The 18,632-nt window shown below is 52.3% G+C and overlaps 1 protein-coding gene and 1 pseudogene across 1 annotated transcript in view; one reads left to right on the top strand and one right to left on the bottom strand.

The window, feature by feature from the left end:
* LOC140264927 (myosin-binding protein C, fast-type-like) overlaps positions 1 to 17,037 on the top strand; it is a 38,874-nt gene extending 21,837 nt beyond the window's left edge. The window contains 7 exon segments of the mRNA XM_072360831.1: positions 2,418 to 2,552; positions 5,717 to 5,884; positions 8,628 to 8,648; positions 8,651 to 8,715; positions 9,659 to 9,851; positions 14,750 to 14,889; positions 16,861 to 17,037. Of these exon segments, the coding sequence (XP_072216932.1) occupies positions 2,418 to 2,552; positions 5,717 to 5,884; positions 8,628 to 8,648; positions 8,651 to 8,715; positions 9,659 to 9,851; positions 14,750 to 14,889; positions 16,861 to 17,037 (899 nt within the window).
* Positions 4,097 to 5,678, bottom strand: LOC140264925 (uncharacterized; annotated as a pseudogene).
* Positions 17,038 to 18,632: the final 1,595 nt, after the last annotated feature.

Here is an 18,632-nt window from a genome sequence, read left to right as displayed (position 1 = left end):
GCTTTGGGGGTCCTATGGGGGTCCAATGGGGAGATCAGAGCCATAGGGGGGTCCTATGGGTCACAATGTGTTTCAATTGGTTTCAATGTGTTTCTATGGGTCCCAATGTGTTTCTATGGGTCCCAATGTGTTTCTATGGGTCTGCCCCATAGATCTATGGGTCCCAATGTGTTTCTATGGGTCCCAATGTGTTTCTATGGGTCACAATGTGTTTCTATGTGTCAGCCCCGACGAGCGAACCGACCCACGTGGTTCTGGAGGGCCAATGTGTTTCTATGGGTCTGCCCCATAGATCTATGGGTCCCAATGTGTTTCTATGGGTTTCAATGTGTTTCTATGGGTCTCCATTGGTTTCTATGGGTCTCCATTGGTTTCTATGTGTCTCCATTGGTTTCAATGTGTTTCTATGGGTCACAATGTGTTTCTATGGGTCTGCCCCATAGATCTATGGGTCACAATGGGTTTCTATGTGTCTCCATTGGTTTCAATGTGTTTCTATGGGTCACAATGGGGTTTCAATGGGTTTCTATGGGTCTGCCCCATAGATCTATGGGTCACAATGTGTTTCTATGGGTCACAATGTGTTTCTATGGGTCTGCCCCATAGATCTATGTGTCTCCATTGGTTTCAATGGGTCTCCATTGGTTTCTATGTGTCTCCATTGGTTTCAATGTGTTTCTATGGGTCAGCCCCATAGATCTATGGGTCACAATGTGTTTCTATGGGTCTGCCCCATAGATCTATGGGTCACAATGTGTTTCTATGGGTCTGCCCCATAGATCTATGGGTCACAATGTGTTTCTATGGGTCTGCCCCATAGATCTATGGGTCACAATGTGTTTCTATGGGTCTGCCCCATAGATCTATGGGTCACAATGTGTTTCTATGGGTCACAATGTGTTTCAATGAGTTTCTATGTGTCTCCATTGGTTTCAATGTGTTTCTATGGGTCTGCCCCATAGATCTATGGGTCACAATGTGGATCTATGGGTCTGCCCCATAGATCTATGGGTCACAGTGTGTTTCTATGGGTCCCAATGTGTTTCTATGGGTCCCAATGTGTTTCAATGTGTTTCTATGGGTCACAATGTGTTTCTATGGGTCCCAATGTGTTTCTATGGGTCTGCCCCATAGATCTATGGATCACAATGGGTTTCTATGGGTCACAATGGGGTTCTATGGGTCTCCATTGGTTTCAATGTGTTTCTATGTGTCTGCCCCATAGATCTATGGGGCACAATGTGTTTCTATGTGTCTGCCCCATAGATCTATGGGTCACAATGTGTTTCTATGGGTCTGCCCCATAGATCTATGGGGTCTCCATTGGTTTCAATGTGTTTCTATGTGTCTCCATTGGTTTCTATGGGTCACAATGTGTTTCAATGTGTTTCTATGGGTCAGCCCCATAGATCTATGGGTCTCCATTGGTTTCAATGTGTTTCCATGGGTCTCCATTGGTTTCTATGGGTCTCCATTGGTTTCAATGGGTCTCCATTGGTTTCTATGGGTCTGCCCCATAGATCTATGGGTCACAATGTGTTTCTATGGGTCTGCCCCATAGATCTATGGGTCACAATGTGTTTCTATGGGTCTGCCCCATAGATCTATGGGTCACAATGTGTTTCTATGGGTCTGCCCCATAGATCTATGGGTCACAATGTGTTTCTATGGGTCTGCCCCATAGATCTATGGGTCACAATGTGTTTCTATGGGTCACAATGTGTTTCAATGAGTTTCTATGTGTCTCCATTGGTTTCAATGTGTTTCTATGGGTCTGCCCCATAGATCTATGGGTCACAATGTGGATCTATGGGTCTGCCCCATAGATCTATGGGTCACAGTGTGTTTCTATGGGTCCCAATGTGTTTCTATGGGTCCCAATGTGTTTCAATGTGTTTCTATGGGTCACAATGTGTTTCTATGGGTCCCAATGTGTTTCTATGGGTCTGCCCCATAGATCTATGGATCACAATGGGTTTCTATGGGTCACAATGGGGTTCTATGGGTCTCCATTGGTTTCAATGTGTTTCTATGTGTCTGCCCCATAGATCTATGGGGCACAATGTGTTTCTATGTGTCTGCCCCATAGATCTATGGGTCACAATGTGTTTCTATGGGTCTGCCCCATAGATCTATGGGGTCTCCATTGGTTTCAATGTGTTTCTATGTGTCTCCATTGGTTTCTATGGGTCACAATGTGTTTCAATGTGTTTCTATGGGTCAGCCCCATAGATCTATGGGTCTCCATTGGTTTCAATGTGTTTCCATGGGTCTCCATTGGTTTCTATGGGTCTCCATTGGTTTCAATGGGTCTCCATTGGTTTCTATGGGTCTGCCCCATAGATCTATGGGTCACAATGTGTTTCTATGGGTCTGCCCCATAGATCTATGGGTCACAATGTGTTTCTATGTGTCAGCCCCCACGAGCGAACCGACCCACGTGGTCCTTGAGGACGTGACGGACACGACGGCCACCATCAAGTGGAGACCCCCGGAACGAATTGGGGCGGGGGGAGTGGACGGATACTTGGTGGAGTGGTGCAGGGAGGGATGTGAGTCACACATAGAGCCCCATAGTGCCCCATAGAGCCCCATAGTGCCCCATAGATACCCCATAACCCATAACTGCCCCATAGAGCCCCATAGAGCCCCATAGAGCCCCATAGATAGGCCTGAGTGCCCCATAGATACCCCATAGCTGCCCTATGGATAGGCCATATATAGCCTATAGATAGGCCATAGCTGCCCCATAGCTGCCCCATAGATAGCCTATAGATACCCCTTAGTGCCCCATAGAGCCCCATAGAGCCCCATAGTGCCCCATAGACACCCCATAGAGCCCCATAGCTGCCCCACAGAGCCCCATAGAGCCCCATAGTGCCCCATAGAGCCCCATAGATAGGCCTGAGTGCCCCATAGATACCCCATAGATAGCCTATATCTGCCCCATAGCTGCCCCATATATAGCCTATATCTGCCCCATAGCTGCCCCATAGATAGCCTATAGCTGCCCCATAGATACCCCATAGCTGCCCCATAGCTGCCTTATAGCTGCCCCATAGACAGCCTATATCTGCCCCATAGCTGCCCTATAGACAGCCTATATCTGCCCTATAGCTGCCCCATAGATAGCCTATATCTGCCCCATAGTGTCCCATAGATAGCCTATATCTGCCCCATAGTGTCCCATAGATAGCCTATATCTGCCCCATAGCTGCCCCATAGTGCCCCATAGACACCCCATAGACACCCCATAGTGCCCCCTACCCATTAACCTGCCCCCCCCCCCCTTATAGCTGACCAATGGGAGGCCGCCAACACGGAGCTGGTGGAGCACTAGATACCCCATAGCTGCCCCATAGATAGTCTATATCTGCCCCATAGCCTATATCTGCCCCATAGTGCCCCATAGCTGCCCCATAGACACCCCATAACCCATAACTGCCCCATAGAGCCCCATAGAGCCCCATAGACACCCCATAGACACCCCATAGACACCCCATAGAGCCCCATAGAACCTCATAGAGCCCCATAGACACCCCATAGAGCTCCATAGACACCCCATAGAGCCCCATAGAGCCCCATAACCCCATACCCTGCCCCATAGACACCCCATAGAGCCCCATAACCCCATACCCTACCCCATAGACACCCCATAGACACCCCATAGCTGCCCCATAGCCACCCCATAGAGCCCCCTCCCCACTGACCTTATGCCCCCCCCCCCCCTTATAGCTGACCAATGGGAGGCCGCCAACACGGAGCTGGTGGAGCACTAGACACCCCATAGATACCCCATAGCTGCCCCATAGAACCTCATAGAGCCCCATAGACACCCCATAGAGCCCCATAGCTGCCCCATTGATACCCCATAACCCATAGATAACCCATAGATACCCCATAGACACCCCATAGCTGCCCCATAGACACCCTACAGAGCCCCATAGTTTCCCATAGACACCCCATAACCCCATAGACACCCCATAGACACCCCATAGAGCCCCATAGACACCCCATAGCTGCCCCATAGACACCCCATAACCCATAGATACCCCATAGACACCCCATAGATACCCCATAGCTGCCCCATAGAACCTCATAGAGCCCCATAGAAACCCCATAGTGCCTCATAGAGCCCCATAGCCACCCCATAGCTTCCCCATAGAACCTCATAGAGCCCCATAGACACCCCATAGAGCCCCATAACCCCATAGCTGACCCATAGATAGGCCTGAGTGCCCCATAGCTGCCCCATAGATACCCCATAGACACCCCATAACCCATAGACACCCCATAACCGCCCCATAGAGCCCCATAGCTGCCCCATAGACACCCCATAGATAGCCCATAACCCATAGACACCCCATAACCCATAACTGCCCCATAGAGCCCCATAGCTGCCCCATAGACACCCCATAGATAGCCCATAACCCATAGACATCCCATAACCCATAACTGCCTCATAGAGCCCCAGAGCTGCCCCATAGAGCCCCATAGAGCCCCATAGAGACCCCATAGATACCCATTAACATAGCCCCCCCCCTTAATAGCTGACCAATGGGAGGCCGCCAACACGGAGCTGGTGGAGCACTAGATACCCCATAGCTGCCCCATAGACACCCCATAACCCATAGAGCCCCATAGACACCCCATAGAGCCCCATAGACACCTCATAGACACCCCATACCCCATAGACACCCCATAGCTGCCCCATAGACACCCCATAGACACCCCATAACCCATAGACACCCCATAGACACCCCATAGACACCCCACAGACACCCCATAGAGCCCCATAGCTGCCCCATAGAACCTCATAGACACCCCATACCTGCCCCATAACCCCATACCCTGCCCCACAACCCCATAGCTGCCCCATAGACACCCCATAGCTGCCCCATAACCCCATACCCTGCCCCATAACCCCATAGCTGCCCCATAGACACCACATAGCTGCCCCATAGAACCTCATAGAGCCCCATAGACACCCCATAGAGCCCCATAACCCCATACCCTGCCCCATAGACACCCCATAGACACCCCATAGAGCCCCCTACCCACTGACCCTATGCCCCCCCTGCCCCCCATAGCTGACCAATGGGAGGCCGCCAACACGGAGCTGGTGGAGCACTAGATACCCCATAGCTGCCCCATAGACACCCCATAGAGCCCCATAGACACCCCATAGCTGCCCCATAGAACCTCATAGAGCCCCATAGACACCCCATAGAGCTCCATAGAACCTCATAGAGCCCCATAGCTGCCCCATAGACACCCCATAGACACCCCATAGACACCCCATAACCCATAGATACCCCATAGACACCCCATAGAGCCCCATAGCTGCCCCATAGATACCCCATAGACACCCCATTGCTGCCCCATAGCCTATATCTGCCCCATAGCTGCCCCATAGATACCCCATAGCTGCCCCATAGACACCCCATAGCTGCCCCATAGCTGCCCCATAGATACCCCATAGACACCCCATAGCCTATATCTGCCCCATAGCTGCCCCATAGACACCCAATAACCCATAGCTGCCCCATAGACACCCCATAACCCATAGACACCCCATAAAGCCCCATAGCTGCCCCATAGATACCCCATAGAGCCCCATAGACACCCCATAACCCCATAGACACCCCATAGCTGCCCATAGACACCCCATAGACACCCCATAGACACCCATTAACATACCCCCCCCCCCCCATAGCTGACCAATGGGAGGCCGCCAACACGGAGCTGGTGGAGCGCTGTGGGCTGACGGTGAAGGGTCTCCCCACGGGGGAGAAGCTGCTGTTCAGGGTCATCAGCGTCAACATGGCGGGCAAGAGCCCCCCCGCCACCATGGCACAGCCCGTCACCATCAGGGAGATCGTGGGTATGAATGGGGGGCTATGGGGGGCTATGGGGCTCTATGGGGCTCTATGGGTCATTATGAGGCTCTATGGGGCTCTATGGGGGGGTTATGGCACAGCCCGTCACCATCAGGGAGATCGTGGGTATGAATGGGGGGCTATGGGGGGTAATGGGGTGGATATGGGGGGATATGGGGGGCTATGGGGGGCTATGGGGCTCTATGGGGCTCTATGGGGGGGCTATGGGTCATTATAGTGAGGATATGGGGCTCTATGGGGGGGTAATGGGGCTCTATGGGACTCTATGGGGTGAATATGGGGCTCTATGGGTCATTATGGGGCTCTATGGGGCTCTATGGGGTGGATATTGGTGGCTATGGGTCATTATAGGGGGGATATGGGGCTCTATGGGGTGGATATGGGGTGGATATGGGGCTCTATGGGTCATTATAGGGAGGATATGGGACTCTATGGGGCTCTATGGGGTGGATATGGGGGGCTATGGGGGGGGTATGGGGGGTAATGGGGCTCTATGGGGGGGATATGGGGGGTAATGGGGGGTAATGCGTCATTATAGGGGGGCTATGGGGCTCTATGGGGCTCTATGGGGTGGGTAAGGGGGGTTATGGGGGGCTATGGGGGGCTATGGGTCATTATAGGGGGGCTATGGGGCTCTATGGGTCATTATAGGGGGGATATGGGGGGGTTATGGGGGGTAATGGGGCTCTATGGGGCTCTATGGGGCTCTATGGGGTGGCTATGGGTCATTATAGGGGGGATATGGGGCTCTATGGGGCTCTATGGGTTGCTATGGGGTGGATATGGGGGGTTATGGGGGGGCTATGGGGCTCTATGGGGCTCTATGGGGAGGGTATAGGGGGGATATGGGGCTCTATGGGTCATTATAGGGGGGATATGGGGGGGTTATGGGGGGCTATGGGGCTCTATGGGTGGTTATGGGGCTCTATGGGGCTCTATGGGGTGGATATGGGGGGGCTACGGGTCATTATAGGGGGGATATGGGGCTCTATGGGGTGGTTATATGTCATTTTGGGGGGGTTATGGGTCACTATGGGGCGGTTATGGGTCATTATAGGGGGGATATGGGGCTCTATGGGGCTCTATGGGGGGGCTATGGGGGGTATGGGGTCATTATAGGGGGGATATGGGGGGGTTATGGGGGGCTATGCGTCATTATAGGGGGGATATGGGGGGGTTATGGGTTGCTATGGGTGGATATGGGGGGCTATGGGGTGAATATGGGGCTCTATGGGGCTCTATGGGGTCACTATGGGGCTCTATGGGGGGACTATGGGCTCAGTGTGGCTCTATAGGGGGGATATGGGGGTCTATGGGGCTCTATGGAGCACTATGGGGTGGATATGGGGGGGCTATGGGTCATTATAGGGCTCTATGGGGGCTCTATGGGTTGTTATGGGGTGGATATGGGGGGTTATGGGGGGGGCTATGGGGCTCTATGGGGCTCCTATGGGTTGTTATGGGGTGGATATGGGGGGTTATGGGGGGGGCTATGGGGCTCTATGGGGCTCTATGGGGTGGGTATGGGGGGCTATGGGGGGGTTATGGGGCTCTATGGGTCATTATAGGGGGGATATGGGGGGGTTATGGGTGGCTATGGGGCTCTATGGGTCATTATAGGGGGGTAATGGGGTTCTATGGGGTGGGTAAGGGGGGTTATGGGGTGGGTAAGGGGGGTAATGGGGCTCTATGGGGCTCTATGGGGTGGTTATGGGGGGTAATGGGGCTCTATGGGGTGGGTATGGGGGGTAATGGGCTCTATGGGGCTCCTATGGGTCATTATAGGGTGGGGGGTTATGGGGCTCTATGGGGGTGGTATGGGGGGTAATGGGGCTCTATGGTGTGGGTAAGGGGGGTTATGGGGTGGTTATGGGTCACTATGGGGCTCTATGGGGCTCTATGGGGGCTATGGGGTGGCTATGGGTCATTATGGGGGGCTTACGGGGCTCTATGGGGCTCTATGGGGCGGTTATGGGGCTCTATGGGGTGGATATGGGGGGGCTATGGGGCTCTATGGGGCTCTATGGGGTGGATATGGGGGGCTATGGGGGGGGGTATGGGGGGTAATGGGGCTCTATGGTCATTATAGGGGGGATATGGGGCTCTATGGGGCTCTATGGGTGCTATGGGGTGGATATGGGGCTCTATGGGTCATTATGGGGCTCTATGGGGCTCTATGGGTGAATATGGGGCTCTATGGGGGGGCTATGGGGCTCTATGGGGCTCTATGGGTGTGGATATGGGGGGCTATGGGGCTCTATGGGGCTCTATGGGGTGGTTATGGGGGGGATATGGGGCTCTATGGGTCTCTATGGGGTCCCTATGGGTCCCTATGGGTCTCTATGAGTCCCTATGGGTCACTATGGGTCTCTATGGGTCTCTATGGGTCCCTATGGGTCTCTATGGGTCTCTATGGGTCCCTATGGGTCTCTATGGGTCTCTATGGGTCTCTATGGGTCCCTATGGGTCTCTATGGGTCTCTATGGGTCCCTATGGGTCTCTATGAGTCCCTATGGGTCACTATGGGTCTCTATGGGTCTCTATGGGTCCCTATGGGTCTCTATGGGTCCCTATGGGTCCCTATGGGTCCCTATGGGTCTCTATGGGGTCACAATGGGTCACTATGGGTCTCTATGTGTCCCCTATGGGTCTCTATGGGTCCCCTATGGGTCTCTATGGGTCCCTATGTGCCCCTATGGGTCACCCTGCCCCCACTGTGCCCCATAGAACGCCCCAAGATCCGCCTTCCCCGCACCTGCGCCAGACCTACATGCGGCGAGTGGGGGAGCAGGTCAACCTGGTCATCCCCTTCCAGGTACGGCCCCATAGATCCACCTCTGCCCCATAGATCCACCTCTGCCCCATAGATCCACCTCAGCCCCATAGATCCATAATTAGCCCATAGATCCACCTCTGCCCCCATAGATCCATCTCAGCCCCATAGATCTATATTAGCCCCATAGCAGCCCCATAGATCCACCTCAGCCCATAGATCCACCTCAGCCCCCATAGATCCATATTAGCCCCATAGCAGCCCCATAGATCCCAATAGCAGCCCTATAGCAGCCCCATAGATCCACCTCAGCCCATAGCAGCCCCATAACAGCCCCATAGATCCACCTCTGCCCCATAGATCCATATTAGCCCCATAGCAGCCCCATAGATCCACCTCTGCCCCATAGCAGCCCCATAGCAGCCCCATAGATCCTCCTCAGCCCCATAGATCCCTATTAGCCCCCATAGTAACCATAGCAACCCCTCCCCCCTCCCATCCCTTATATACCCCCCCTTACAGGGTAAGCCCCGCCCCCAAGTCACGTGGTCCCGGAAGGCGGCCTACTTCCGGCCTCGGCATCCCTTATATTACCCCGCCCCCAAGTCACGTGGTCTCGGGAAGGCGGCCCACTTCCCGGTCCCCCAAGTCACGTGGTCATGGAAAGGCGGCCCAAGTCACGTGGTCTCAGAAAGGCGGCCCACTTCCGGGTTCGTCATCCCTTATCTACCCCCCCCCTTACAGGGTAAGCCCCGCCCCCAAGTCACGTGGTCAAGGGAAGGCGCCTACTTCCGGCCTCGGCATCCCTTATATTACCCCGCCCCCCAAGTCACGTGGTCCCGGAACGCGGCCCACTTCCGGCCTCGGCATCCCACTTCCGGCCTTATATACCCCCCCTACAGGGTAAGCCCCGCCCCCAAGTCACGTGGTCCCGGGAAGGCGGCCTACTTCCGGCCTCGTCATCCCTTATCTACCCCCCCCACAGGGTAAGCCCCGCCCCCAAGTCACGTGGTCCCGGGAGGGCGGCCCACTTCCGGCCTCGGTGCAGACCCGCACTTCTGACGTCGATTCCGTTTTCTTCATCCGCTCCGCGACCCGCGACCTGTCCGGAAATTACGTCATCACCGTCCGCATCGACAACATGGAGGACAGCGCCACACTGCGCCTGCGCGTCGTCGGTGCGGCCTGGGAGGACCCGTATATTTATAATGGGGGTCTATGGGGAACAATGGGACCCTATGGGGGAGGACAGCGCCCACCTTGCGGCTGCGCGTTGTCGGTGCAACCTGGGAGGACCCACATAGAGATAATGGGATCAATGGGGATCAATGGGGGTCAATGGGTTCCTAAGGGTATATGGGGTCTCTATGGGGTCTATGAGGTCTATGGGGTCTTTGGGTCTCTATGGGTCCCTATGGGTCTCTATGGGGTCTTTATGGGTCCCTATGGGTCCCTATGAGTCTCTATGGGTTCCTATGGGTCCCTATGGGTCTCTATGGGTCCCTATGGGTCTCTATGGGTCTCTATGGGTCCTTATGGGTTTCTATGGGGCTCTATGGGGTCTATGGGGCTCTATGGGGCTCTATGGGTCTCTATGGGTCCCTATGGAATCTATGGGGCTCTATGGGTCTCTATGAGTTTCTATGGGGCTCTATGGGGCTCTATGGGTCCCTATGGGGGCTCTATGGGTTCCTATGGGGCTCCATGGGGTCTATGGGGCTCTATGGGGGTCCTTATGGGTTTATGGGGTTTCTATGGGTCTCTATGGGTCTCTATGGGTTCCTATGGGTATATGGGGTTCCTATGGGGTTCCTATAAGTTATATGGGGTCTTTAGGGTCTCTATGGGACTCTATGGGTCTCTATGTGTCCCTATGGGTCCCTGTTTGTCTCTATGGGGGTCTCTATGGGGTCCTTTGGGGTCTCTATTGGGTCTATGGGTCTCTATGTGTCCCTATGGGTCTCTGTGGGTCTCTATGGGTCTCTATGGGTATATGGGGTCTCTATGGGTCTCCATGGGTTCCTATGGGGTCTCTATGGGGCTCTATGGACAGCGCCACACTGCGCCTGCGCGTCGTCGGTGCGGCCTGGGAGGACCCGTATAGTTACAATGGGATCAATGGGGATCTATAGGGATCTATAGGGATCAATGGGGTATATGGGGATCAATGGGGCTCTATGGGGCTCTATGGGTATATGAGGTCTCTATGGGTCCCTATGGGTCTCTATGAGACTCTATGGGGTCTTTGGGGGCTCTATGGGGTATATGGGGTCTGTATGGGGTCCCTATGGGTCTCTATGTGTCCCTATGGGTCTCTATGGGTCCCTATGGGTCTCTATGGGGCTCTAAGGGGCCTCTATGGGTCTCTATGGGTCTCTATAGATTCCTATGGGTCTCTATGAGGTTTCTATGGGGTCTCTATGGGTCTCTATGGGTCTCTATGGGGGCTCTATGGGTCTCTATGGATCTCTATGGGTCTCTATAGGTTCCTATGGGTCTCTATGGGTCCCTATGGGGCTCTATGGGTCTCTATGGGTCTCTATGGGTCCCTATGAGTCTCTATGGGTCTCTATGCGTCTTTAAGGGGTCTCTATGGGTCTCTATGGGGCTCTGTGGGTCTCTATGGGGTCCCTATGTGTCTCTATGTGTCGCTATGGGTCTCTATGTGTCTCTATGGGTCTCTATGGGTCTTTATGGTCCCTATGTGTCCCTATGGAGCACTATGGGGGGTCTTTGGGTGTCTAATGGGTCCCCTATGGGTTCCTATAGGTTATATGGGGGTCTTTGGGGTCTCTATGGGTATATGGGGCTCTATGGGTATATGGGGTCTCTATGGGGCTCTATGGGTATTTGGGTTCTCTGTGGGGATCTATGGGTCTCTATGGGTCCCTATGGAATCTATGGGCTCTATGGGTTCCTATGGGGATATGGGGTCTCTATGGGGCTCTATGGGTATATGGGGTCCCAGTGTGTTCCTATGGGTCCCTGTTTGTCCCTATGGGTCCCTATGGGATCTCTATGTGGTTTCTATGGTGTCCCTATTGGTCCCTATGGATCCCTATTGTGTTCTATTGCGCCCCCTGGTGGCCGTATCTGACATGACACCCCCTATGTATCTCCTCTATGCCTTAGAGCGCCCCGGCGCTGTGTCCCTATGGGTCCTATTGTGTTCTATAGTGCCCCCTGGTGGCCGTATCTGATATGGACACCCCCTATGTGTCCCTATGTGTCCCTATGTGTTTCTATCGTGTTCTATAGCGCCCCCTTGTGGCCACGTCTGGTATTACACCCTATGTATCTCTATGCCTTAGAGCGCCCCGGCGCTGTGTCCCTATGGGTCCTATTGTGTTCTATAGCGCCCCCCTGTGGCCGTATCTGATATGACACCCCCTATGTGTCCCTATGTGTCCCTATGTGTTTCTATGGTGTCTCATTGCGCCCCCTTGTGGCCGTATCTGATATGACACCCCCTATGTGTCCCTATGGATCCCTAAGTGTCCCTATGGGTCCTATTGTGTTCTATTGCGCCCCCTGGTGGCCGTATCTGACATGACACCCCCTATGGATCCCTATTGTGTTCTATAGCGCCCCCCTGTGGCCATGTCTGATATGACACCCCCCTATGTGTCCCAATGGATCCCTATGTGTCCCTATGGATCCCTATTGTGTTTTATAGCGCCCCCCTGTGGCCACATCTGGTATGACACCCCCCCTATGTATCTCTATGCCTTAGAGCGCCCTGGTGCCCCGCAGGCGGTGCAGTTGGTGTCCCTATGTGTCCCTATGGGGTCTCTATGGGGTCTCAATGGGTCCCTATGGGGTCCCTATGGGTCCCTATGTGTCCCTATGGGTCCCTATTGGTCTCTATGGGTCTCTATGGGGTTTCTATTGGGTCTCTATGTGTCTCTATGGGGTCTCTATGGGTCTGTATGTGTCTCTATGGGGTCTTTGGGAGTCTCTATGGGTCTCTATGGGGTCTCTATGGGTCTCTATGTGTCTCTATGGGGTCCTCTATGTGTCTCTATGGGTCTCTATGGGGTTTCTATGGGTCTCTATGGGGTCCTCTATGGGTCCCTGTTTGTCTCTATGGGGTCTCTATGGGTCTCTATGGGGTCTCTATGGTGTCCCTATGGATCCCTATTGTGTTCTATAGCGCCCCCTGGTGGCCACGTCTGGTATTACACCCTATATCGTCTATATTGTGTTCTATTGCGCCCCCTTGTGGCCGTACCTGGTATTACACCCTATGTATCTCTATGCCTTAGAGCGCCCCGGCGCTGTGTCCCTATGTGTCCCTATGGTGTTCTATAGCGCCCCCCTGTGGCCACATCTGGTATTACACCCTATGTATCTCTATGCCTTAGAGCGCCCCGGCGCTGTGTCCCTATGTGTCCCTATGGTGTTCTATAGCGCCCCCCCTGTGGCCACATCTGGTATTACACCCTATGTATCTCTATGCCTTAGAGCGCCCCGGCGCCTGTGTCCCCTATGGTGTCTCATTGCGCCCCCTTGTGGCCGTACCTGGTATTACACTCCCCTATGTATCTCTATGCCTTAGAGCGCCCCGGCGCCCCGCAGGCGGTGCAGGTGGTGTCCCTATGTGTCCCTATGGGGTCTCTATGGGTCCCTATGTGTCCCTATGGGTCCCCAGTTCCCCCCCGTGTGTCCCTATGGGGTCTCCATGGGTCTCTATGGATCCCTATGGGGTCTCTATGGGTCTCTATGGGGTCTTTGGGAGTCTCTATGGGTCTCTATGGGTCTCTATGGGGTCTATGGGGTTCTATGGGTATATGGGGTCTCTATGGGTCTCTATGTGTCTCTATGGGTCTCTATGGGGTTTCTATGGGTCTCTATGGGTCCCCATGTCTCCCTATGGCTCTCTATGGGTCTCTATGGGTCTCTATGGGTCCCTATGGGGCTCTATGGGTCTCTATGGGTCCCTATGGGTGTCTATGGGTCTCTATGGGTCCCCATGTCTCCCTATGGGTCTCTATGGAACTCTGTGTGTCTCTATGGGTCCCATGTCTCTCTATGGGTCTCTATGGTGTCCCTATGTATCCCTATGGTGTCTCATTGCGCCCCCTTATGGCCACGTCTGGTATTACACCCCCCCCTATGTTTCCCTATGTGTCCTATTGTGTTCTATAGCGCCCCCCTGTGGCCATGTCTGGTATTACACCCTATGTTTCCCTATGTCCCAGAGCGCCCCGGCGCCCCGCAGTCGGTGCAGGTGGTGTCCCTATGTGTCCCTATGGGGTCTCTATGGGGTCTCTATGGATCCCTATGGGTCTCCATGTGTCCCTATGAGGTCCCTATGGGATCTCTATGGGGGTCCCTATGGGGTCTCTATGTGTCTCTATGTGTCCCTATGGGTCCCTGTTTGTCTCTATGGGGTCTCTGTGGGATTTCGGGGGTCTCTATGGGGTCTCTATGGGTCTCTATGGGTATATGGGGTCTCTATGGGTCTCTATGGGTCTGTATGTGTCTCTATGGGTCTCTATGTGTCTCTATGGGTATATGGGGTCTCTATGGACTCTATGGGGGATCTATGGGTCTCTATGGGTCCCTATGGGTCCCTATGGATCTCTATGGGTTCCTATGTGTCTCTATGGGTCTCTATCGGGTCTCTATTGGTCTCTATGAGTCTCTATGGGGCTCTATGAGTCTCTATGGGGTTTCTATGGGTATATGGGTTCCTATGGGTCTCTATGGGTCTCTATGGGTCTCTATTGGTATATGGGGCCTCTATGGATTTCTATGGGATTCTATGGGTCTCTATGGGGTCTCTATGGGTCTGTATGAGTCTCTATGGGGTCTCTATGGATATATGGGGTCTCTATGGGTCTCTATGGTGTCCCTATGGATCCCTATTGTGTTCTATAGCGCCCCCCTTGTGGCCACGTCTGGTATGACACCCCCCTATGTGTCCCTATGGATCCCTATTGGGTTCTATTGTGTTCTATAGCGCCCCCCTTGTGGCCATGTCTGGTATTACACCCTATATCGTCTATATTGTGTTCTATTGCGCCCCCTTGTGGCCACGTCCGGTATTACACCCTATGTATCTCTGCCTTAGAGCGCCCCGGCGCCCCGCAGGCGGTGCAGGTGTTGGAGGTGTGGGGCAGCAACGCGCAGCTGCAGTGGGAGCCGCCCAAGGACGACGGCAACGCCGAGATCAGCGGGTACACGGTGCAGAAGGCGGATACGCGAACCATGGTCAGCACTGGGGGGCACATAACCCATAACAACCCTATAACTGACCCTATAACCCCATAACCGACCCTATAACACCATATAACCCCATATAATCCTATAACCCCATATCTGACCCCATAACTGACCCTATAACCCCCATATAACCCCATATAATCCTATAACCCCATATCTGACCCCATAACTGACCCTATAACCCCATATAACCCCATATAATCCTATAACCCCATATCTGACCCCATAACTGACCCTATAACCCATATAACCCCATATAATCCTATAACCCCATATCTGACCCCATAACTGACCCTATAACACCATAACCCTATATCTGACCCCATAACCCTATATCTGACCTATAACCCTATATGTGACCCTATAACCCCATAACCGACCCTATAACCCCATAACCGACCCTATAACCCTATAACCCCACAAGTGACCCTATAACCCATAACCGACCCTATAACCCCATATAACCCCATAACCCCATATATAACCCCATAACCGACCCTATAACTGACCCTATAACCACATAACTGACCCTATAACTGACCCTATAACCTCATAACTGGCCCTATAACCACATAAGGAACCCTATAACCCCATAACCGACCCTATAACCCTATAACCCTACATGTGACCCTATAACCCTATAACCCTATATGTGACCCTATAACCCTATAACCCTATATCTGACCCTATAACCCTATAACCCTATATGTGACCCTATAACCCTATATGTGACCCTATAACCCTATAACCCCATAAGTGACCCTATAACCGACTCTATAACCCTATAACCCCATAACCGACCCTATAACCCTATAACCCTATATGTGACCCTATAACCCTATAACCCCATAAGTGACCCTATAACCGACCCTATAACCGACCCTATAACCCCGTAACCCTATATCCGACCCTATAACCAACCCTATAACCGACCCTATAACCCTATAACCCCATAAGTGACCCTATAACGACCCTATAACCCCATAACCGACCCTATAACCCATAACTGACCCTATAACCCCATAACCGACCCTATAACTGACCCTATAACCACATAACTGACCCTATAGCCCCATAAGGGAACATATAAACCCATAACCGACCCTATAACCGACCCTATAACCCCATAACCAACCCTATAACCCTATAACCCTATGACCCTATAACCCTATAACCCCATATCTGACCCCATAACCGCCCCTATAACCCTATAACCCTATAACTGACCCTTTAACCGCCCCTATAACCCCATATCTGACCCTATAACCCCATAACCCTATAACCCCATATAACCCCATATAACCCCATAACCCTATAAACCCTATAACCCTATAACCAACCCTATAACCCTCTTTATAACCCTATATAACCTCATATAACCCCATATAACCCCATATATAACCCTATAACCCCATATATAACCCCACATAACCCTATAACCCCATACCCCCATATAACCCCATATAACCCCATATACCCCCATATAACCCCATAACCCTATATCCGACCCTATAACCCCATAACCCTATAACCCTATATGTGACCAACCGACCCTATAACTGACCCTATAACCGACCTATAACCCTATAACCCCATATCCCCCATATACCCCCATATAACCCTATAACCCTATATATGTAACCCCATAGGAGTGGTTCACGGTCCTTGAGCACAGCCGCCCCACTCGCTGCACGGTGTATCAGTGACCCCATAACCGACCCTATAACCTTATATCTGACCCCATAACTGACCCTATAACCCCATAACCGACCCTATAACCCCATAACTGACCCTATAACCAACCCTATAACCCTATAACCCCATATCTGACCCCATAACCGACCCCTATAACCCTATAACCCCATAACCAACCCTATAACCAACCCTATAACCCTATAACCCTATAACCGACCCTATAACCCCATAACCCTATATGTGACCCTATATGTGCCCCTATAGGAGTGGTTCACGGTGCTGGAGCACAGCCGCCCCACTCGCTGCACGGTGTCGGAGCTGGTGATGGGTAACGAGTACCGCTTCCGGGTCTACAGCGAGAACGTCTGTGGGCGGAGCCACGACCCGGGCTGTCACGGAACACGGCGCGTATCGCCAAGGAGGGTCCGTGTGGGGTTATAGTGGGGGTATAGGGTTATAGGGTCAGTTATAGGGTTATGGGGTTATATGGGGTTTATGGGGTTATATGGGGTTATAGGGTCGGTTATGGGGTGATGGGGCGGAGCCACGAGCCGGGAGTGTCACGGAACACGGCGCGCATCGCCAAGGAGGGTATGGGCTGTTATATGGGGTTATAGGGTTATAGGGGGGGTATATGGGGTATATGGGGTTATAGGGTCAGTTATGGGGTCGGTTATGGGGTTATAGGGTCGGTTATGGGGTTTATAGGGTCAGTTAATGGGGTCAGTTATGGGGTGTCTGTGTTTATGGGGTTATGGGGTCCTTTATGGGGTTATAGGGTCGGTTATGGGGTCAGATATGGGGTTATAGGGGCGGTTATGGGGTTTATATATGGGGTTATATGGGGTTATATATGGGGGTATATGGGGTTATAGGGTTGGTTATGGGGTTATAGGGTCGGTTATGGGGACAGATATGGGGTCAGATATGGGGTTATATGGGGTTATATGGGGTATATGGGTCATAGGGTTATAGGGTCGGTTATAGGGTTGGTTATGGGGTTATATATGGGGGTTATATGGAGTTATATGGGGTTATTATGGCATTATATGGGGTTATATGGGGTTATAGGGGCGGTTATGGGGTTATAGGGTTATATATGGGATTATGGGGTTATAGGGTCGGTTATGGGGTCAGATATGGGGTTATAGGGTTATATATGGGGTTATATGGGGTTAGATGGGGTTATAGGGGCGGTTATAGGGTCGGTTATGGGGTCAGTTATGGGGTTATAGGGTTATAGGGTTATATATGGGGTTATAGGGTTATATATGGGGTTATAGGGTTATAGGGTCAGTAATGGGGGTTATAGGGTTATAGGGTCGGTTATGGGGTCAGTTATGGGGTTATAGGGTCGGTTATAGGGTCAGTTATGGGGTTATATGGGGTTATATGGGGTTATATGGGGTTATATGGGGTTATAGGATTGGTTATAGGGTTATAGGGTCAGTTATGGGGTCACTTATGGGGTTATAGGGGGTTATGGGGTTATATATGGGGTTATGGGGTTATATATGGGGTTATATATGGGGTTATATGGGGTATATGGGTTATAGGGTCAGTTATGGGGTCGGTTATGGGGTTATGGGGTTATATATGGGGGTTATGGGGTTATATATGGGGTTATATATGGGGTTATATATGGGGGTAATATGGGGTTATAGGGTCAGTTATGGGGTCAGTTATGGGGTTATGGGGTCGGTTATGGGGTCAGATATGGGGTCAGATATGGGGTTATATGGGGTCCATATGGGGTTATAGGGTTATATGGGGCTATATGGGGTTATATGGTGTTATATGGGGGGATATATGGGGTCAGTTATAGGGTTATGGGGTTATAGGGGGTATATGGGGTTATATGGGGTTATATGGGGGTTATATGGGGTTATATGGGGTTATAGGATCGGTTATAGGGTTATAGGGTCGGTTATGGGGTCAGTTATGGGGTTATATGGGGTTATATGGGGTTATATGGGGGTTATATGGGGTTATATGGGGTTATAGGATCGGTTATAGGGTTATAGGGTCGGTTATGA

This window comes from Excalfactoria chinensis, unplaced genomic scaffold, assembly GCF_039878825.1.
Source record: "Excalfactoria chinensis isolate bCotChi1 unplaced genomic scaffold, bCotChi1.hap2 Scaffold_345, whole genome shotgun sequence".
NCBI lineage: Eukaryota > Metazoa > Chordata > Aves > Galliformes > Phasianidae > Excalfactoria > Excalfactoria chinensis.
The sequence above is the reverse complement of the archived record's forward strand: the minus strand, read 5'-3'. Positions and strand labels throughout refer to the sequence as shown.